Source organism: Misgurnus anguillicaudatus, chromosome 24 (genome assembly GCF_027580225.2).
Source record: "Misgurnus anguillicaudatus chromosome 24, ASM2758022v2, whole genome shotgun sequence".
NCBI classification, from domain to species: Eukaryota; Metazoa; Chordata; class Actinopteri; order Cypriniformes; family Cobitidae; genus Misgurnus; species Misgurnus anguillicaudatus.
Window position 1 is genome coordinate 24,567,466 of NC_073360.2, and position 24,087 is coordinate 24,591,552.

A 24,087-nucleotide genomic window follows, 5' to 3' on the forward strand; every position below is an offset into this window, starting at 1 on the left:
CTTGAATTTGAGGGTATTGGACCTGGAAAGTCCTCGAAAGGTCCTTGAATTTGAAGTTAACTAAGGTGTGGGAACCCTGCTATTTTTACATGCACTGGCTGTTGGACAATTTCAGATTTTGGTCCCTGCACATAGTGACAATGGGGAGATCACTACTATTATGCAAAACAAGGCAAGGTCGGCACACCGCAGCTCCAAATAGAAATGTATGAATAGGCTTTTCCAAATTAACTTTATAAAGTTCTGTTTATAAATGTGTGTGCGGTGTGCTGAACTTTGTTTTGCTGAGATATATATTTTTGGTCGAGCACCTATTGTTACTATTTTAGGCGAGGATGCGCGAGCTATTGTTGTTTGTTTGCCACCTTTGTTAAGCACCTGAATCATCAGAAAACCATTCTGTGATGCTAAAAATGCTAGAAAATGTTAATGTTAGGTTCAAGGACACTGACTGATTCTTCTTCTGAATCACAGCAAAGCACATACGGGGTCAAATTGAGAAAGATGTGAAAATGAATTGATTCTGAAGATATAGTGGTGGGAGGAGGGCACAGATTTTTTTTTTTTTTTTGAATGAGCGAGTGCATGTTGTGCTATCCGGTGTAAAGGTCTGGCATGAGAGACGAGCAGTCCAGGAACAGAACAGATGGAAAATTAGTCGAAAGAGAGAGAGAGAGGCACTGTGAGGGAGGGGGAGAAGTTGGGGGTGTGGTCAATGCTATATTCTGCCAATCAGATCGAAACTGGGCAGGCTGGTGAAGGAGGGAGTAAAGCAAGGAAAGAGAGAGAGAGAAAGAGAGAGAGAGAGCATGAGAAGAAGGGAGACAGACGGAGATGTATATTCACAGTCCCACATCCAGTGGCAGAGAGCTTGGTCGTGCCAGAACAGCGCAGGACAGTCCTGGTCCAAACTCTGTTTCACGGGGACTCGGAGCCCTGACTTTGGGCCGGGCAGCATGTCAGATTCTGAAGCCAAAGTGAACTCCAAAAAAGCTGGAATTCGGGCTGCTGTCATTCTCATTGGACTACTGCACAAGTCCAGACGGCAGAGGGAGAAAGAGAGAGAAAGAGAGCGGTGGGTGAACTTTTCTCTTCTCCCACGTTTTTAGTTTGACCTGTTTCTTTCATTCAGACCTGGCTGGGGTCTTGTATTGGTATTGGCTTGTGTACTCTTGTTGACCTGCAAGATAGACACTTGGTGTCTGGCCACACAGTGTACGCGTGTGTGTAAGGTTGATAGCTATATAGGTCATTGTATGTTCACTTTATTTTTTCATTGTAATTTGTGCATGAGTGTGTGTTGTAATTAGGTCAATGTGTTCTCATTTGTAACTTCACAACCTGTTAAAAAAGTATTACGTCTTCTTTTTTAATACTACACCCAATAAGTTCACAGTTGTTTGTCATTAGCATCAACTTTGTGATCTTTTACTTACTATGCCTTTAAAATAAGAATAGACACGAATGAGACTTATGTTGACATACAGTAATAGTATATGAAGTGCGTCTGACGTGTTTTCTTGTAAATAACCTTTTAATGGATTCTGCCAACAAAGTGGTACTTCTAAATGAATTTTAAGGGATTGTATTTGATGCATGTAAAATCTGTGCCTAGAGCATTCGGTTAAAGCAACACTAAAGAGTTTTTTTACCTTAAAATAACGTTTCCAAAAAAGTCGTTCATCCACTCGAAACAGGGTGAACGGCACTTTCACATTCGCTTTGCAGCCCTCTATCTTCCAAAACCGCACTAAAGAAGTTTCCAACCGTCGGGTCGCGGCCCTGTAGTTCGAGTAAAAACTACAAAAACTTGCTTTACGGCAGACCTACAATCCAATCAGAGCCAGCTATGCTGCATTATGCTAAATTATTTACGACAGTGGTAATGGACAATTCCGCTTCCAACCTGTAGGGGGAGCAAAGAGCAAAAACTCTTTAGTGTTGCTTTAATAATATCATTATCTCATTTTTAATGTAAATGTGGATAGCGCATGTCAGGTAAACTAGCCTTGGAAGAATTTAACAAGAATTTTCAGACTTTGTCAAATCTAAGCACTATTTAAAACATTGTTGAGATCTCATCTTAAAGGTCACGTTCTTCCCGATCCCATTTTTTAAACCCTAGTTAGTGTGTAATGTTGCTATAATAGCATAAACAATACCTGTAAAATGATAAAGCTCAAAGTTCACTGCCAGGCGATATATTTTCTTTAACAGAATTCGTCTTTCAAAGCCGACAGTGAACGCCGGTTTGGACTACAGCCCTTTACTTCCTGCTTTAATGAAATCACTAATACAGTTTTTTGACTAAACTCCGCCCACAGGAATATGTCAGTCGCTAACTAAGCTAACGGCAAGCTAGGCTAACAGCAAGCTTCGCTGCTATCGAAACACACTAAACAAATGACACAATCAAAACTCGTTGCGTATTTCTGAAGGAGGGACTTCATAGAACAAGGAAGACATCAGACCGTTTTGAGGACAGTGAAAACAGCGGTATACAGATAAGTAAATTGTGTGAAGAATACCGTGTTTTTTTTACACGTGAAACATGAACACATGTTATATTGCGCACTGTAAACACAATCAAAGCTTCAAAAACATAGAAAGAACGAGACCTTTAAACTCTAGGAGACACGTGAGATTACAAACGCAAAAATCTGTTCCCTTTAATTTCTCAATTCGTTCTCCATCAAACACACCTTTTCAAAACAAAGTATAACAAAAAATGAGTTAAGGAAAGAGAGGGAGGTAAAGCTGAACACTGTTCATCGTCCTCCATAAATCAGGTTCAACCAGGTCCAAAGCAGTAAATCTCAGAGGACCAAACCACTAATCTATTCATTAACTAGCCTTCGCTTCTGAGTTTCTCTGGTGGCTGTCTGGTCAGCGGAGCCCTGTTTCACCGCCGGCATTATTATCAGGAACAACCGCCCTAGTGTAAACACTGTCTAATCATTCATTCAAAACTGATTTGACTGTACGAGCACATACATACACATTTAACACATAGACGCGAGCCACACAAAGTGGTTTGTTGATCCAGGCGCTGCTGGGAGCTCCATTTGCATAGGGCTTATCGATTATGGGCACAGTTACTGGCATCACTTGTGTCACAGCCCAGTCGGAGTCAGTTTGATCCGTCGTACGTCATTCCGATTAGCTGTCTGTTTGCAGAAACACTATATATTTGCATGTATGCAAAGCGAATTTTGTACATACAATCATTTTAACTTAATGTACAGTACATTCTGTGAAAATGTAACCTTGATATGTTTTATATTGACTTAGGCTATGTCAAAGATTGAAATGAAAGTCAAATCAATGATTGAATTAAATTATGAGACTTTAGCCTGGACTTCACAGACAGTCACATTATGCATTTTGAGCAGTACATGCATTCGCCACGAATCAAACTCAACCTTTTGCTTTGAATAAGTGAAAAGCATTCCACAGGTGTGTTTATTGTTGTAACACCAATTCAAATAGAGGTTTATTGCTCTCTCTCATGTTTTTAATGAAGAGTTGATTGCATTTTAAAAGATTATAAAAGGTTTGGATTCAAGAGGGCTTCTGAGAGCAAAACAGCACAGAGTTTAATCAGTGTAATTTGTTTTTCTGAACTGTCGTTAGGCTTTGTTTATGAAGGAAAACTAAAAACCTTGGCAAGGCTTTTAAAGTCTCTAGCCTGCTTTTGTGAGTTGCTGTTTGGTTTGGGTACCTGTCAGCTGGTCAGGCTGGGAGATCAATTGAAGGCCAGGTTGGTTAAAGCTTGAAGTTCAAGCAAAGCAGCAGATCTGTTTTTATTTCCGATATAGACCTTTTGCGTGTTTGCAAACAGAGATGACGTTTTTTTGTCAACTGGTGGCAGAAAGTGACAGCTCTGCAATAGCGGTGTGAAGTGTTAAAGTGTTAGCGTTAAACTGTGATTTTTATGGATCCGGTTTTCTGTCGAAGTCGTTTCCCATTATATTTCTCTTAAGTTTAATGTTTCTTATAGCGTTTTCACAACGTTACGTTTATTTTTTAGATAAATTAAAAGTTTAAATGGCTCGGCTACTGATATGTGTGCATGTAGCCTATGTATGTATTGTTCTCTATTGGTAAATCAATTATTTTTACAGTATGAATCGCTAGAGTACATATAAAATAAAGCTGGGCATAGATTAATCTAGATTAATCTCATACAAAATAAAAGTAATTTTTTTGCATAACATATGAGTTTGTGCTGTGTGTAACTATTATGTATATAGACACACACACACACACACACATTCATGTATGTATTTAAGAAACATTTACATGTGTATATATATTTATTTATATTTTTATATATTCTATATAAATAAAAAACAATATATAAATAAAACATTTATATAAATGTTATATAAAACATATATATATATATATGAAGAGTTTGGTTCCAAAACGCAATAAATTCATTTTGACAAATTTCGGTAAAAACGTGTTTTCTATACCAAAAAAAGTGACAAGATGAAACCACTATTTTCTGTTACAAACTTTCACATAGCATCTTTAGGTTATAAAAACATAAAAAATTCTAACCCATAACTTGATTTTCAAAGATTTATTATAAAAACGAATTCTTTTTTCCACAAAATGCAATAAATCCATGACAGTTTTTTTATTTCAAAATGCTATAAATCTATTAAATCAATGTATAAATGTGCATTCATCTTTACCATTTTATATTTATTTTGTTGACTAGTGGTATACAATGATTAAAAAATAAACATTAATGGCATTAACCAAAACACTTACTTTGTTATATTAAGAACACATTGCTGCGGTTATACTTGACGTCGTCTCTTTACATTTTCACAGCGATCAGCTGTAAAATGTTTTGGTCCCGCTCGATTTTCGATGACTTTGAGTAAAATAATGTAAAGTTTTTCATAAGATCCCCTGGGGTCAATGTTTTAACATGAGAAGCTTGATGCTGTCTGGAGAACAAGCAACCGAGTGCCTCTCGCGGAAATTATTAGATGTTGATGGCTTACGTTTCTTTCCCGTCACAGAAAACCATCACAGGTTTAGCAATGCAATTAAAGTATTATTTTGTTTTGTTTGTTGATTACGAAGTACAAAGTAGATGAGGAAAACTAGGACTCCGTGTACTCAGCGCGCCGCCATTGTTTGTTTACATTGCATGACTGGTGGGCTGTAATATCAGGAATGGAGTTATTGCGTTCTGTAAAAAAGGAGGAGTGGCGTTTGTCGCATTTTGGGAAAAAAGGGAGAAAAGATGACAGAATATCACGGCAGGTATTGGATTTTTGCGTAAAATTAAGAATTTACTTTTAACTACTGACCTGATATAATACTGATTTTGGCAGTAACTCATTTTTTAAAAAATGGCGTTTATCGCGTTTTGGAATCAAACTCTTCATATATATGTGTGTGTGTGTGTGTGTGTGTGTGTGTGTGTGTGTGTGTGTGTGTGTGTGTGTGTGTGTGTGTGTGTGTATGTGTGTGTGTGTGTGTGTGTGTGTGTGTGTGTGTGTGTGTGTGTGTGTGTGTGTGTGTGTGTGTGTGTGTGTGTGTGTGTGTGTGTGTGTGTGTGTGTGTGTGTGTGTGTGTGTGTGTGTGTTATTTACACACATCACAAACTCATATATTATGCAAAAAAAAAAACTTTTATTTTGTATGAGATTAATCTAGATTAATCTATGCCCAGCCCTAATATAAAAGTAAATAAAAAAATATTGTCATGTATTTTTTATAATATATTATAATATATAATAATATTTAATAACTTTCCTGTTTTTTATTATTTCTTTGTTATTTATAGCCTACGTATTTGCTCTCAAACTATTATAAAAGTATTACGTTTATTTACAGAATATTTATTAATATATATATATATATTAATAACACTTTAGATCTTGTGTGTGTGTGGCGTAGCCTTTGTAAACATCATAATTTTAGAACAAACAGGAAGAAGACATAGGCTAAGATAAAAGGTCAAAAGAAGTAATAAAAAACGGAAAAATTATGAAATATTTAATAAATGGTGATATAATTGATATCATGAACTCATTCAAATCTTTAATCCTTCTAAATAAATTATAAACGTAACGTAATGAAAACGCTAAGAAACAGATAGAGGGAACAGACTTCGACAAAAGACTGGACATTATTTTCTATTCTAATTATTAAAAGATTTCCAGATGATTTTATCACTCTAGTCTGTCCGTTTAAGGGCTTATTGCAACCATTTGCCTTGGCAAATATTTTGTGATGAGAGTGACAACCTTAGTTCATTCAGGACCAAATGCAAATGTTGTACTGGCTTCCTGTTTCAGACTCAATGATGTCTAATTTTCACCACCTCCATCACTCATTGCTCCCATGATCCTGTCTCCTGCAGTTCAAATGCACTGTCTGCACCTCCTGACTCATTCTGTTTCCATCACACTTTATTTCCTACTTCTCACTTTTCTTCTGCACATCATTTCTTCATGTGCTATCTGTCCGTCTAGAGAGACAGACAGAAATAAATAGTTTAGTAGGTACTGGGTTAGTACTTTATTTGCTCCATTGTTGAGAAAACGTGTTTGATATGCAGCTGTTTCAAATGAAAACTAGTCTACACTTTGCTGTACAGTAACTGTAAAAGCAAGTCATCAGCAGGTACCTGGAAAACACACGCAGCTCATTCATCCAGAAAAGGCTGTAAAACAGAGTGGACAAGCGCACAACGTAATATACGCACAACAGGTCATAAAATCACCACAGTACAGCTTGTTGGGGAAGTGATGGATTATAATGTTGTGGGAATACTTTGTCATGATCCTACTTGTTCCGTAAAACCGTTGGGAGGAATTCACTGAGAATGAATTGAGGTGACCGCCGTCAGTGATTTGCATGTGATGTCTGTGTTGTTTTAGGGACGTGAAGGGATTTGCATTTCGCACTTCCCCATCTTGCAGGCCACAGGTGAGCTGGTTTTAAAAGATGGGATCTTTTACACTTTTTTAGGATTTTACAGCATCACTTGACCACCGCCATCCAAGCACCTGAATCTGCACTGTTAAATAGCAAAAACACGACATCGATCCACTTATCTATCTACAAAGTAAACTTATGTAAAGTTAGTGGCCTTCATTTTCATATCGGTGGTGGCACCTGATTGAACCCGATTGTGAGTGGTTGGTTAATAAGATGGATGTTTTCAATGAAACACAGTGTGCAAAAGTATAGTAAAAGCTGTGTATAATTTATAGTCGTCTCTCATTATTGAAATATAACTGCGAGACGGTCTATTCTTGTGTGTCTGTATTGGTTCATTGAACTGTATCTGTAAGTGGAATGGATGAGGTGACTGTCTCTCTTAACAAGTGCTCAGCCTGGCAGGTTGTATAAAGACTATTTACAGAGCAGTTGAATTGAGGAGGATATTTTTAGAAGTCACTCTCCTTTTCCTTCGCCCCCTTTCCTCCCTCTAACAGAACCCTGTGGCAAGCTCTTTGTCTCCAAAGACTTGATTTAGTGATATGGACAAAGGATTAATGCATTTAAAAACCCCAGAGAACCACAGGTTGCTTTAATAGCGGGAGTGATATCAAAAGCCCTGTGATGATGCCTGTGTCAAAGCCCCTCCGGTGGTCTGCTATGTGTGTGGGTCTGAAAAGGTCTACAAACCTATTAGGGGAAAGAAGTCTTTGTGTATCATGTTTAAAAGTGGAGGGAAACCCTTACAATGAATGCGTATAAGACATGTCCTTAATACATCTTTAAAATGTAATTCAGCTTAAATGGTGATGAACTTTTTTGCAGACTTGCATAGACATTGACGGATGTATAAAATTCATTCTGTACTAACTGCTTCATTGCCAGTCTTGTCCTGCTGGGAGTTATTAGCTAGCATTGCTGCTATAGGATGTCAGCTGCGAAGCAGTTGCCATAGTAGCAAGGCTAGTCTTGCTAATGTGTAATAGTGACTGAATGGTTTGATTAATTGAGTTATTGATTGTCTACTGACGGATAAGCATTAGCTCGGTAGAATTAAATGCAGTACAGGTGAGAGTTAGTAACCAACCGGGTTCCTCTTGGAGTTTCTAGAGATTTATAAATTAGCGTCTTTTGCACCATTATTTGATGCTTCATTATTTAATGAAGGCATTCGTTTAAAAATGTCTCACAGAACGTTTTGCAACTTTTGAGCTTGTTTATAGCACACAATTTTGCATTTAAGAGATGTCAAATAGCCATCAAAAAATAGCGCAGTCTTCTGGGCTAAACAAGGCAGAATTTGGGCTGAAAATAAAGTCCTTGTAAAGTCAGATATTAAAGGAACATGCCGACTTTTTGGGACTTTGGGCTCTATCATTCACCTGGGCCAATGCAGCGCAATGCGCGACGCAAGTGTCTTTTGCAAGTTTCAACCCAGCGCAATGATCATTTTCACGTTTAGCGCCACGTTGTTTAAATAGCACATGCATTTGCGCCTAATTTTGCGCCCATGGGCTGTAATTTCTACAGTTACTTACCGCAAAATGCCCTGTAAAATACCATCATTTTCTTTTCCAGTTCATTACTGTAATATGCATTGCATTATGGGTATTAACATTTAATTTACAGTGATTTACTGTATGTTTTGAATTTGGGGTAGACTGCTGTAAAACAACAGCAGTAGTGCTACTGTAGTTGAATAAAACAGTGTTATAAAAGCATATAAAAATAAAATATATCTATGAAATAAAATACACTTTATTTGTTATGCTTTTAGCAGTGAAGCAAATTTCAAAATGTGAATTGTTTTTCAGCAGTGTAAATAATTTATTGAGAATTGTAGATAGAAACAAGAAAGAGATTATGGATAAATGCTTGACCGTCAGATTTGATCTCAAGACTTTAAAACATTAGCGACGCCAAGATTTCGCTCCTCGGAGTTTCGGGAGAGTGACCGAAGAGGCTCCTTGGGGAGTGTAGCGGGTAACTTTTATCAAGTGACTCTGTGGCACTGTGATAGTGTTACGGACCTATGACATAGGTGACCTGGGTTTGATTCTGCATTAAGGCAATATATTTTTTAAAACTAGGTTACAGCACAGGTATTATACTGGTAACGTGTTACCGCATATTTACAATAAAAAGTCTAACAGTGTGATGTCGAGGTGTGTTCAGGCGCATTGTTGGTGTGTTGCTAGAGGCAAAAACAAAACTAAAACCTGCTCTAAAGTCGCAATACTGTCTCTGCTATTTAGAGCACGTTCGTAATATGCGCCTTTAAAGTGTGTACAAATAACAAGGTTATATGAGACACAGCCATCTTTTAACCGTATACATACTGAGAACTATATTCTCAGAAGGCGCAGCACTGCAACTTGGGTGGAGAGGTTTGCTCGCAGCACATGAGAAGCCCCGTAGTGAGGAGCAGAGAGTTCACGCAAGTGTTGCCGTGCTTCACCTTCTGGGAATATAGTTCCCAGTATAGTCCTGAGTTTAATATTTTTTGTTTAAAAGCTACATAAAAAGAAAATCAAAGAAGAAAACGTTTGTATGACAAATGTAGAGAATACTTTAATCAGTCTTATTGAATGGTTTCGCTCGCCATACTAATTCTTGTAAGCACAGCGGGGACTAAAAGCTCAAAGGGTTTTAACAGCTCTCATTATCGATTGTTCCTTTTTAGGTGTTAAAATGTTCGGTTTTAGCAGCATTTATTTCCTGATTCCTATTGCGTATGGAGTTCAGCAAAATTACCTTCATTATTGTACAAAACATTTTCATTTTCATATTAATGTGCATGTATACAACCAAATGGGTGAATACTGTATACTGTATGTCTGTGTCACGCTAGAGTCATTGGACAGTGTCCACATTTCTGAATTTCTTAAAATAGCCTCCACATATCAGTGTGCAACATGAAGCATCACTCTGACCACACTGTTATCTGACGGAAAAACAGGGTTCAATTGCTTGCCGCTACCTCTCAACATTTTGTTCTCTGTTGGCACATTATGTCCTTAAAAGGGATGTTTTACTTCCTATTATCCTTGTCATGGAGAAAAATGATGAAAAGATAACCACAGCGTGTGAAGATGTCTGTGTATTTAAAAAATACAGCTTTGACACTCTTTGGCTGTGTTATAAACTGTAGACGCCACAGACTCAGACATACGTAATGTAGCTGTATAAGAATAAATCTAACAGAATTTTATTAATATAGTTCCTGCGAGCAGAACAAATATGTGCTGTTCTTGAAGGGTAACGGTTAAATTACTCATGGTTGACATTGTTTTTTTCTAATCAGCTGAATATTAAATTCATTATTGCTGTGATTGCCATTTGCAACTGGGGAAATGAACAAGTTTATTACAGACTTTCATAACATATTAATCAAGACCAAAAATAAACATTTTTAATTAGGATTTAATTGTTAGCAGTGTCTCCTCATCTCATTTAATCTCCTGTCATTTATGTCCCGCAAGTTCATTACTACGTTTTTATTAGCATATTTTCTCAATTTTCCTGTTTGTAATATGAATGTAACTTTTTAAATGCGTGTTCAGTGCACTGTAAATAAAGATTTGTTTGTGCTGCTAAAAAGTTGTTGAGTAAACTAAGATTTTTAAAATAATAAACAAAATTTTAAAGGCAGCGCAAACACTTTTTTAAAGGATTAGTCCATTTTCTTAAAAGAAAAATCCAGATAATTTACTCACCACCATGTCATCCAAAATGTTGATGTCTTTCTTTGTTCAGTCGAGAAGAAATTATGTTTTTTGAGGAAAACATTGCAGGATTTTTCTCATTTTAATGGACTTTAATAGAGCCCAACATTTAATACTTAACTCAACACTTAACAGTTTTTTTCAACGGAGTTTCAAAGGACTATAAAAAATCCCAAACGAGGCATATAAGGGTCTTATCTAGCGAAACGATTGTCATTTTTGACAATAAAAATAACAAATATTCACTTTTAAACCACAACTTCACGTCTAGATCCGGTCGTGATGCGCCAACTGACCCCACGCAATACGTCATGACGTCAAGAGGTCACAGAGGACAAACGCGAAACTCCGCCCCAGTGTTTACAAGTGTCTTGAAAGAGGACCGTTCCTACGTTGTTGTATGTCAACTGATACTAATTAATGTCCTTGTGGCAGTTTATTGTTTAAAATGGTCCGCACATGTGCGTTGTATATATGTAACACGTGACCTCCCTACGTCACTACGCATTTACGTTAGGTCGCGCTGGACCGGACCTAGACGAAAAGTTGTGGTTTAAAAGTAAAAAAATGACAATTGTTTTGCTAGATAAGACCCTTATTTGGACTAATCCTTTAAGTTGAACCAACAAATCTTTTATGCAGTGTGTTGCCAAGTTTGCATTACTGAATTAAGCTACTTTCTAAAACGGTTGCCAAGGGTTGTTTTTGGTCAACGGATTGAAGGTAGAAGAATTTTGTTCATCTGCTGTCCTTCTTATATCAGTCCATCCAGAAAAAACGCAATTATGCAATTGCATGATCAAAGCATAATCAGCTAAAGTCCACATATTTATGCAGGGGCCGAATTTTTTAAACATGACGCACTTTCGCCACATAAATTGCAGATTTCTGCTCGCAAAAAATGCAGGGCTTGCATGATTTCATAATCCCCGCATTTTTGTAGAAAAAAATCATATATATCTTAGCAGAAAGTTGAAAAATGTTGCATTTGCTTCACACATGCACAGCCATGTACCCTGTTGTCATGGGAATGTTAGGAAATGACCTAATTACGCGACGTGAACATCACTGAAAAGCTGCCAACAATGTTTGCAAGTTCATAAAGTTTTTGTAAGTTTACGCAATTTTGGCAAGTTCCCCCAATTTCTTCGCAAAAAAATTAATAAATATCCACATATTCCATCGCATTTTTTAAGAAAACGTGATGCAAGATCAAGGATTTTTGCCCGCAACAATAAAACAAAACTCCATGTTTTTCAGGAAGGACTGTTATACTGTATATATTTTGCTGTTTGACCTGAAGGGCAACTTTCCGATCACTCTGATAAAACCAGTACGTAAGGGATTTACTCTGCAATTGATCAACTGGCCGCTAGAGACTGGCTCCAAAAGGGAGTCAATTCCCATAGACCCCCAACTTTACAGCAGAAAATTATGTTTACAGCCTGGGACAAAAAGTGTTTTTGGTCTATATAGCTAATTTTACCCTGCATGACAACTGTGAGGAGGTGAATTTGTTTGTAACTCATCCATTTAAATGATATTAAGCTTTAAAGTTTTGCATAATTAATGGCGTGGCCACTTGAGTGACGGTGAACTGCCACTGCTGTCACTATACCATTATGCTAGGCGGGCATAGTTTCAGTAACCAGCCACCTCAGCTTCATCCACCATTTACCCATTTTTGGTTATCCGCGAGTGATGCGCGGTGATGCGATGACGTGCGGCCAAGACGCAGACGGCAGGCTTCGCCAACTATCGGCTTCATAAAAGCTCTTTACAAACCTACGGGTGACGTCACGGACACTACGTCTATGTTTTTTACAGTCTATGGTTTGACCTAAAGTAATTAAGGGCTATTTTTGATTGACATTGACTGGTTTTGTTACGCAGACCTGGCAACCCTGCGCATCTTAATCTTTTAATTACCCTGCATCAGTGCCTTTTATGTGTGGTTTGTATTGTTTACCCATGTCCAAAACCTGAACTTTTAATCATTTTAATATTATAAAATACAACATAAAAATATTGTTCCAGTGCACCTATGCAGCCATTGTGAGGGTGGGGGGTTGATACCACAGAAACCGAAAATTCTTGGGCCAGCATCATATGTCCAAATTTCAGTCAATACCGTTCTATTTCATCATAAACAATCTGAAAACAGGGCTTTAAGTGTAAAACACCGAACTTGTCCTTTAAAACTATGAAATTAATTAGAACCCTCTGCAACAATGTTTTCCAGTTTTGCAGCATTTACAGTGACATTCTTGATCAAACTGTACTATTGAAATCTCACAGGGCACAAAGTGGCCATATTTTAAGAAACTGCTTCGTACCTTGTTTGTACTGTATATCACAGATACTCAGTGCATATTTTACTCCTGTCCTCTCTAGAGTATAATCACAGTATGTTGCCGGAACATTAGATAATGATAATCACTAAGCAAATGTGATTAGTATTGAATCAGGCCTAATTAAAGTGGCAGATATACAGCCTTGTGTTAAAACTGAACTGGAAATGAGCAGAGACAACGTGTGCAGGACAACAACAGATATTTCACAATCCAGCTTCCCTCATGAACTGATAATGTTTTAATGAAGCCGTGATTTACTGTGATTCCTACTGTAATAGTGTTTGAGGTTCAGTGTAACAGATATATTATAATCAACATTATTATATGGAGTTTCAGGAGAAAGTTTTTGTACTTTTTATATAAAGCATCAATCATAACTGTGAGACTCTGATTAAGAGTGCTCCGATTAACCTTGCGGCAATCTTTATCGGCCCAGGAACGTTTAAAGAAGTTTGATTGTCATCTCTATAAAGGCTGATCAAAAGAGCCGATCAGATGACGCCAAACTCGCGAGCCTCTGGACGTTTCTTGTCTGTACTTGTGTTCTTGTGTCACCAGTCAAGGTCCAAGTACTGTTCCAATTCAAAGTTCACATCAAGCCAAGTTCACATAACATCCTCATGTGAATGTGTTATTGATCGCGCGTTGGTGGGCTAGTGCTTTTTGTCCCTCTCTGCTATTATAGTTTTTCATTATGGCGGAACGACATGGAAGCTTCCTTGGACTTACCCATTCAATGTAAGTAAAGAGAAGAAATTCTAAGCTTACAAAGAAAAGTCAGATCACTGGCAGAGGTCATTTGACACCAACGAGGACATATTTATGAATAAAGACATTGATTTTGATTAATAAAACGCATAAAACCCTACTTACTGTCCCTTTAACCTTTAATACTTAAACATGCATTATACATATTTCAGTATAAGTGCCACCTCAATCCTTTATACATCCATCTCTGCCTCTTTCATTGTAATGCCATGTGTTGTGTCCTGTCCTCTCCTGGAAAGTAATAGTGCCATTACTTTGAATATACACCGCTAGTTATTAACTACACAAAACACAATGTGGGCTTCATAAATATACTTTGTATATTGTTCATGGTTTTCGAGGATAAGGACTTGTCATGAATTCATACGGACTTTACTTACTTTTACAGTAAGTTAACAAATATTTAGAATTTGAAAATACAGTAACATCTGAATGAGCACAACCTTTAAATACCAACAGCCAAAATATGGGATATCTTTAAAACCTGTTTATATTTCTATCCCTGCTATGTATAATTATATGCTTAGTTGCACTTAATTGGATTTGCCACTGTTTTTCCTGCAGTCCGTAAACATTTCACAACAAAACCTTTGCTCTAATAACACAAACTTTGCAGTATAGAGGTGAATTTGGGACATCGGTGGTGGTTTTCGTCTAGAGTCTTGGTGTCCTGGACCATAATACCTCAAACAGCTGCGGTCACGGAGGAGACAGTTTAGTGAGTTTTTCCCTTTGAGAATGGAAAGACTGACAGGCACTCCTGCATAACTGTTTGGATTTCTGGCTGAGAACACACTTGTACACATTTGTATCAACATGTGTGGTTTTTGGGTTTGAACACATGGTCTTTAGCGCTGCAAATGCAATGCTTTATAAATGAGCTACACAAATGAACCTGCTTCTTTTTACATTTTTAAAGCAAATTATTTATTGCAGATAGATAGATTGTTGTAATATTTGAGAATTTACATTGATTTTTGTACATGAATGACATCATGCTTGTCAAAGCAAATAAATAGTGTGATCATCACAGCATGAATTAAGATTGAGCTTCAATTCAAGCAACAAAATATATTTTATTTGTGATCTTGAAGTAGTGAAGGATCTTAAATGTCATTTTATAATATCATTTCAGTCTTAAATATCACATCATGAGTTATCAACCAACCCAGTCTCATGGCAAGTCGTGTTATAGTAACGAAATTTTTGATTAATTTATTCGTGTTTGCTGACACGAATTTCCGCTGTTTTTCGTGTCTCTGGAGGCGAATGTCTTTTTCGTCCTTCCCAGCGCGAATTTCTATAAATGGCTGTTTGTGTCTGTGGCACGACTTTCTTTATCGTGTCATTTTATATTTTGTTTTCTCATCGTTGTTTTCTATTTTTTGACCATTGTCGCTCGGGGTTTGGGTTAGAATCACTTTCTGCGACTAACCCAAACCCCAACTCTAACGCTAACTCCAGGCCAGAATAGTTTTAAAAGCGGAAGAAAAACATGTAGAAACCAATGCATAAAATAACATCCTAATGCAAACCCCGAATCTAACCCTAACCCCAAGCAACAATGTTTTAAAAATGGGGAAAAAAACGATGAGCAAAAAATATAAAATGACACGATAAAGAAATAGGGTGGCCATTCTTGCCAGTTCCGCCGGACACGTCCCGAACATGTTTTCGGGTCGTTCTCCAGAAGTCGCGTTGCTCGACCGCATATACGTCATCGAGGTTCTCACATTTCAGTTAAAATACATTAGAAAACTAAGATTTATTTATTTTAAGACATACAATCATTGTAGTTTCATTCTTACCTTGAAATGTAACGGTTGCTTTTCTGAAATGAAACCCGAAATATTAAACCTCGATGTTGTATGCGGTTGACTAACGCGACTTCCGGAGAACGAACCCGAAAACATGTTCAGGACGTGTCCGGCGGAACTGGCCACCCTATAAAGAAAGTCGTGCCACATACACGAACAGCCATTGATAGAAATTCGTGCTGGGAAGGACGAAAAAGTCATTCTTCTCCAGAGACACGAAAAACAGCAGAAATTCGTGTCAGCAAACACGAATAAATTCATCAAAATTTTTGTTACTATAACACGACTTGCCGTGAGACTGTGTTCTCTCAACTCAGCAACCCAACTTTATTTTGCTTCATAGTCTCCTATTTGCATAACTGAGGGGTTGTTTGGCTCTTCATCTGTTTTTGGAGTTTAATAACTTTCTGTGTCGTAAGCAAAGATTTTAATGGACTGACATGTGAGACTATACTGTAAGTGAGGATCAGTTCCAGTCGATCACACTTTGCTTTCTTGCCTAATTTTAACCTCTTATTTCAAGCAGACCCAGATCTCATTTGTCTTTTGCTTTTAAAATGTGATCATGTTCCTGCTCAGAGCCTTAAGTCTTTCTGCGTGGCTCATTCCCCCCCCTCCTTATGCCTCTTTCTCTCTTTTGACCTACAGAGGTTTGTCTGCAGGTCTGGTGTGCAGAATTTATTCGTGTTATGTCTCTGTGCAGACACCGGGGTCCTGGAGTAAACATGGTGGATTGTTATTGTTTTTTTTTAATCTTTTAGTCTTTCACCTTATTCTCCGGAGGTAGAACCTTGACTCTGCCAAGAGTACGACATTGTGTGTGCTTGAAGGTCGGTGAAATGTCCTCACGAGCAAAAAAGCTTAATAAACAATAAATCATAGTCTTAATGAAAAATGTAAACATGAGGAGAGGTTTGTGTGGTGTAGGTTAGGTTTAAGGGCAGGGCTGCACTGTAAATGGTAACATGCTTTGGAAAACCTGAGGCTTCAATCAGATCTACTCAATTTAATCAGGTGGATCATATTTTTGACTTGAATTAACAAATTAATTTGAATGTTTTTTACAGGTCCGCTCTTATGTTTTAGTTCAAAACTACACCACATCTTTGTATTCTGCTAGTGTACATAGTGTGCTAATCATCTATCCAGCTAACAGCGCCTCTGTTTGTTTTACAGGAAACAAGAGTTGCTGACCATCTCCAATGTGCCTTTGGGAGAATGTCCACCCTCACCTCCCCGCACTGCACCACCCACCATGAAGGTGAGTTTTGTGGCCATGCATTCACTCGCAAACACTGCGTTATCTGCTTTTAGGAACAATCTGGTTCATTCGTCTCTGACACATGTTTGCACTGCCTGTGATGTCACCAGGGGGTCCAATGGAACATTGTATCTCAGACCCTTCTTCGAGAAATGTCAACATGCTCTTACGTAATCCGTCTGACTGATGTAGATATGTATGCGTACATTAAAGTAATAAAAAAATAAATTGTATGTTAACACTGCATGCTTTATAAAGGCACTGAAGTTACTACTGAATATAGTTGTTATTCGCTCAGACTGCGAAATCTATTTTCTCAGTGCATTAAGGTCCCATTGAGTTCGCACCGTGTCTCCTTTATATTTACAAGAACCTTCAAGAGGCGGAAAAGATTTTCTGTCTTGTTTAAAAGCACTGCACTGAGTTCACAGATGAATTGCATGGTGCGCTAGGAGCACAGCCGGGATCACCTTGAAATGAGAGGCACTTGTGGAACATCATGGAGAGAGAGGGTTAGTGTTTATAGAGAGGTGAAGCTGTTAATCTTGATATTAGGATGATAAAACATATACTTGCAATTATTTTAGTCATTGCTTCATGGGTGAAGGTTGTTTCTTACACAGACTGATTTTTCAAAATGCTCCAGTTCCTCTTTTTTATACTGTATGTACCATATGGTATAGTTTTTCATGTTCTGTTTTACCGCTAGTTATACATATTATCAAAAATGATCATTTTTTTTAAAGAAAGTATTTAATTTGTTTACTATGTAATTTATTGTAATGAATTAAACAAATTTTACAAACGTTAAAGCAGGGGTCTCCAACATGGTGCCAGCAGGCCAAAGCACATTCTATGAATAGTCTCAATTGTAATATTTATGTATTACACATTTAGTCATTTAGCAGGCGCTTTTGTCCAAAGCGACTTACAAATGAGGTAAACAATAGAAGCAATTATAGCAACACAAGAACAGCAATACATAAGTGGACTGGAAATAGTCTCTTTAAGTCCAACACAGTATCCATAATTGTTTTTATTTTTTATTATTACATATTTTTTTATATTAGCTTGGCTTGGTTTACGTATGTTAACATTTTAAGCAATACTAAAACATATCAACAAGTAAATTAAAATAAAGTCAACATGTAAAACCAAAACATTTGAGCAGACTATATCAAAAAAGTAGCCCTCCAGATTGTTTTATCCATTGTGGTAGCCCTTGCTCACACAAAGATTGGATATCCCTGCATTAAAGTAATAAAATTAAACTAATATTACTAAAAATTGTAAATAAATGTGGTTGATTTGAAATTGATATTTTTAAAAATGATGCCCTTGTGAAGGACAAACATGTTCCTGTGTTGCTCAGTGGTACAGCATTGCATTCAAGGTCATGGGCTTGAAAACAGGAAACATGTGTTGATAAAAATGTATAACTTGTAAGTAACTTCGGATGAAACTAAAACATCTGCCAAATGTGTGCATGTAAAACATACACTGTGGGGAAACTTTGACCCTTAATGTAAAAAAATATTTTTAGCATTGCAATTTTCTTATTTCTTAATTTTTAGCATATTGGGGTGTGAAATCTTTTGACTCCAGTACGCAACTACCCAAAAGACCCTAGCAATCATTTACATTTATGCATTTGGCAGATGGTTTTATCCATAGTGACTTTTAGTGCATTACAATTTATATAAGGTATTTTTTATAACTTTGTGTGTTCCCTAAGTTTGAACCCATGACCTTTTGTGCTGCTAACGCAATGCTCTACCACTGAGCTACACATGAATACAAAGCAATGCCTTTAAAGGTACACTCCACTTTTTTTGAAAATATGCTCATTTTCCAGCTCCCCTAGAGTTTAACATTTGATTTTTACCGTTTTGAAATCCATTCAGCTGATTTGCAGATCTGGCAGTTCCACTTTTAGCATAGCTTAGCACAATCCATTGAATCTGATTAGACCATTTGGACCAGGGGGCGACTAAGTCCCCTTAGGTCCTGTTTACACGTACATGGTTATTTTGAAAAACTGAGACATTTCCCTCCGCTTGCGGCCTTTGTTTACACGCGAACAGAGAACTCGCCTCCGAAACTGATTCTTTAAAAACTCCGGCCAGAGTGGAGATTTTGAAAATCTTTGGTTGCACGGTTGCACGTAAACGGAGACATATAGATGTTTAGGCACCCTATGTCACAGTATACGCCGGAGCTCGCACCTACCTCAAAAGTGCGACCTTGTTCAAAAGAGGAACAGGAAGTGATTCGTTGCTGTTTACGGGATTCTGATTGGCTTAGGAGGTCTTGAGCTTCTCCTTACACTATATATACACGGGTATGTGTCAATGAACACTTTTCTGAAAACTGACATGTGTGCACAAAGTCATTTTTAAAACCGGAGAGGTTGAAATATTTGTTTAGGAAAATAGCCGCCCATGTGTAAACATAGTCTTAGTAACTTTCAATGTCAGAGGACTATTTTCGGCTGCTGCGTAATATTATTGCGCCTGCTGCAGCCATGTTACGGCAGCAAAGTCCTTGATTATTGCGCCAGAAAGAGAATATAGTTCCTAGACATATCTGCCTAAAAAAACGCAACTTTTAATTTTCTGTCTGTCTTAGTACACGATGGAACTACAGAAGAGTCAAGTTTTAAATAGGAAAATATTGAAACTCTTTGGTTATTTTTTAGCGGGATGCAAATGATCTAATCAGATTCAATAGATTGTGCTAAGCGTTACTAAAAGTGCTAGCGCCAGACCTGGAGATCGGCTGAATGGATTCCAAAACGGTAATCTATATCCATATCCATCCCAGTCTCACGAAATTTCGTTATATAGTCACGTATTTTTTTATTCTTTTTTCGTGATATTGTCACGAATTTTCACGTATAACGAATTCCTGTTTTCGTGTGATTATCACTTATTGGTTACTCAACTGTTTTGTCCTATTTTCTTACCATTGTCGCTTCGGTTTAGGGTTAGATTTACATAAAATGACATCCCTAACCAAATCCAACTCTAACCCTAACGCTAGGCGACATATAAAAAAGAAATCAGAAAAAATAGGATAAACCAATTTATAAAGTGACATTCTAATGCAAGCACCAAATCTAATCCTAAACCGAAGCGACAATGGTTTAAAAATAGGAAAAAGCAGTTGAGTAACCAATACGTGATAATCCCACAAAAACAGGAATTTGTTAAACGATCACAAAAAAACGCGAACATTTGTGACAATATCACGAAAAAAGAATAAAAAGAATACGTGACTATATCACGAAACCTCGTGAGACTGGGTAGCCATATCCTCCCTATCTCAAAGACGTTTTCCTGGTCTTACGACGAAAGATAGCCTACAATAGTTCTCTGAGAGTTTCAGACATTCAGCATGACCACCGCACAGTATGTTGATGCTATGACCTGCAGACTGGTATTTGTTTACAATTAGTACATGCTGATGACGTCACGCTAACATGAGTCGCAGCCATCACAGCCTACGATTCAATAGGTGTCATCATCGTACAGTCTACATGTTTGTCGTACCCAATTATTTAAACCCTCCATGTGATAAGGATGGCAAAAATCATGCAATGTATCCTGGGCTTGACACACACACACACACACACACACACACAAAACAAAACAAAACAATTACTCACATGCACACCATATGCAAAGGCTCCATTAACACCTGTGTTTGGTGTCAACACAATACGGACAGTAAGGACGTATTCATCTACGTGCGTGTACGCCAACATCTTTTTTTTAAAGATATATATTATGTCCTGTGCACACAGTTAATAGCCACTCCCAGTGTAAACCCCCAGCCTACAGAATAACCGAGGAGAGCCAGTACAGAGAGTGTGTGCTGATGATAAGCTCTCGTACGCTGTGACTTAAACAGCTGCCGGTCAAATAGAAGCAGAACACAAATAATACAAAAGATTAAGGAGGGATAAAAGAAAAGAAAATTAAAAAAATAAAAGAGAAAAATTTATGACTTGCAGACAAACTGGTAGGACCAGTTCTGGGGTGTGGAACCAAGCGGACTTGACCTTTTCCTGTTTAATGTCTCTAAAAGTGTTTGCATAGAGGAACACTACTAATCAGAGGAGAGAGAGAGAGAGAGAGGTATGTTTTTGTCTGCACACTTCAGCATGTTAAAGCGAGGACTCTGTGTACTGTGTGCTTTGTACGAAGGTTTGTGAGACCTGTTGGGTAATGTGAGAAACGACACAGCAGGGACCTGGTGAGCTATGGCGATTCATTTATTCCTGGCTGGTGTCTATTCGCTTGAGCTGAAAAGCTACGCTTTATGTAATGTTTGTTTATCAGCCAGCCCTGGGCAGCTTTCCAGAAACACATTTTACTATCCCACTGGCTCTCTTTATGTTCCCATTTATACCTATAACGGCATTGTCACGAAAAAACATCTCGGCATATTCGGGTAGACAATGTTTACCTTGTCTATTTTCAGTGCTTTAATGCATTGTAAACCAGGTTTACCAGTGTTTCCAATTTCAATGGTTCTTTTATGTGCTAAAGAGAATAGTTGGACATGTGTGGTGTTCATTGTAATTTGGGTGAAGCTTGAGAGATACAAGAGAGGTGCTAGTTGAGACAACAGTTAGCGGGTTGTCGTGGTAGATAAGCTCGCTGTTCTGGATAAGCTTGCTATGACAATACAGTGACATCTTTTAAAAAATGTGTTGTTTTCATATTTCATTCATCCTTCAACCAAGAACTTGATCCAAAATATCTTTATGTTCTGTATGTTTCTTCTCAATGTTATGCGGTTTCCCTCACGTGCTTTCGTGTCCTGTTGATGTTGCATTGGTGGTCTTGATATCTCAAGGTTATTTTTGTAAATGTGTCTCTTTTAGGCTGCACTGTGTTGACATTGTGAAGCTGAGTTGTCCTTGGATTCACGATGGGTTAAACATTAACCGATTTGCATTTACTCTCTCCCACTTGCATCTCTTAAACACCTTCGTCATTCATTGTAAATCATCTGAACTAGTCTGAACAGTTAGATGATGTTGTAACCTGCTACCTCTGAGAAACTAGTAGGCGTCCTTTCTGGAGGTAAAAGACATTATGCATTTCCAAATCTCTGAATTTAGTGAAAGTATTGTAATTATTAGCTCAGAGATGTATTATTATTAAGCCATTCACTGTAGGTCTGGAGTAATAGTAGTGTAGTGAAATATATTGCATTGCTAATATTTAAGCAATAATGGTTGATCAAATCATAAATTAAATGCAAATGTTAAGGGGTAGTAAGTTTGATGAAGTTATTGTGTATATGAGGAAGTTATTGTTTTTTGTTAAATCTGCATTATAAAAGAGTTATCAACATGAATTTAGCATGTTGCATCATTATTCCTGAGCATGTATCTTTCCTTTTTTTTATTATAATATAGCACTCCTAATTTGCAGCGAATTTCTGAATATTTTTGTAGCTGTTGAATTGGTTGTAGATATGATCATTAAAGCTGAGTTGGGTTTGGTTTGTGTAATAATAAGGGTGTGTAAGGCTAAAAAAGCTTTTCCTTCCCTCTTTGTTGACATGCATCTGCTGTCTTATTTAAACCTCCACTTCCCTCGCAGAACTGTCATCTCGGAGAACTGATAACATTAGTTTATACATCACCAATTTGAGAAACTTTAATCGAAATCTATTGATTTACGCTTCATAAAATTGTTACTTCAAAGTCCCCGTGAAGAGGAAGTCACGATCGACTTCCGTATTGTGACGTTTTCCAACGCTATCTCACGAAAATTTGCACATATTTTACAAGTTGGCTAATTCGTAATAATTCATACGACCACATTCGTAAGTTTAGTGTTGGGGTTAGAGACGGGATTAGGGGTTGGGATTCGTTGTTGTTTTTTCATGAGAATTGTACGATTTTGCACAATAACTTTGTATGAATTCATACAAATTAGCCAACTCGTAAAATATGTATGAATTCCCGTGAGATCAGGCTGGTATTTCCGAGAGACACGGAATATCACACGAGGGAAAATAGTGGGTGTGGCTTGTGTTTTCCACTGTGAATTGATTGGATATAAAAAAGTAGAAGATTCATTCAGAAAAGGAACTCTGGTGGCAGCAGACTGATAACAGTTGGAGGGGGCGGGGTTAACAGATGCCGCCGCCCAAGTTGTCTAGCTGATGTCATCAGAGAATTATCGTCACAAGAGGGCGAAAGTAAATTTTTTAGATTTTGATTCAAGTTTATGAATTTTAAAAAAATGACCCAGACAGACAATTTGTTTATAATAAACACTGCAATATTTTATTAAATAAAAAGAAATGTCAGTTTTGATTTTAATATTCCTGTAGCTCAACTGGTACAGCATTTCAATAGCAACGCAATGGTTAAGGCACAATGGTCAAGTCACAAGGGAACACAAATACTGCAAAAAAAGCACAGATTGTGATGTAAATGTATACTGTAGATTGAATACAGTGTATACATAAAAAAACAAAAAAAATACAAATAGAAAAATATATATAGATTGAAAGCAGTGGAAGTCACTTTGGATAAATGTGTAAATGTAATATAAATATTAGAAGTTTTTTTATTCTTTAAATTGATGAATTAAAGGTGATCCCTTCATATTCATTTTAAATATTACTGAAAACAAGTTAATTAAATAGTTACTCATCTCATTTATTTCTCTTTTTTAGTCTGCGGAGTTCTTCGACATGTTGGAAAGGATGCAGGTAAGACTTCTACTATCACCTGACGTAGTTGATTTATAAGTACACACAGCGGCAATTAGAACGTGAACTTTTAATCACAGTGTTCCTCCAGTAATTTTGTACTTTAGTGTACTGAAGTGTAATAGGGTAATGTAATAATCACAACCTGTTGTTTGTGTTTGTCTTTGAGTGCTGCCTAAGTGTTCCCAATCCAGCAGGTTTGCACTTACTTTAAATGAATAATCACACATCTGAGCTCATTTTGAAAGGCATTGATTGGTCCAGTACTTTTCTCTGTGGTCAGTCTGGCAGAGGGGGTTTAGTGGGAACCCCTCCTGGGAGAACAGGGCTGGAGAAAGGACACACTGACCTGTTCTATAACATCAGCATGATTTTGTGTTTTTTTAGTGTGTATGTACTCTGTACGTGTGTGTGTGTAGATAATGCACAGCAGGTAGCTCAACAAC

General features: G+C 37.4%; 1 protein-coding gene across 1 annotated transcript in view; it reads left to right on the forward strand.

Moving 5' to 3' along the window:
* The first annotated feature begins 791 nt into the window (after nucleotides 1-791).
* The window catches only part of rap1gap2a (RAP1 GTPase activating protein 2a), a 45,737-nt gene continuing 22,441 nt past the window's right edge, over nucleotides 792-24,087 (forward strand). The window contains exons 1-3 of the mRNA XM_073863325.1: nucleotides 792-1,075; nucleotides 16,816-16,900; nucleotides 23,606-23,641. Coding sequence (XP_073719426.1) covers nucleotides 810-1,075; nucleotides 16,816-16,900; nucleotides 23,606-23,641 — 387 coding nt within the window. The 5' untranslated portion in view covers nucleotides 792-809. The remainder of the gene's footprint in view (nucleotides 1,076-16,815; nucleotides 16,901-23,605; nucleotides 23,642-24,087) is intronic.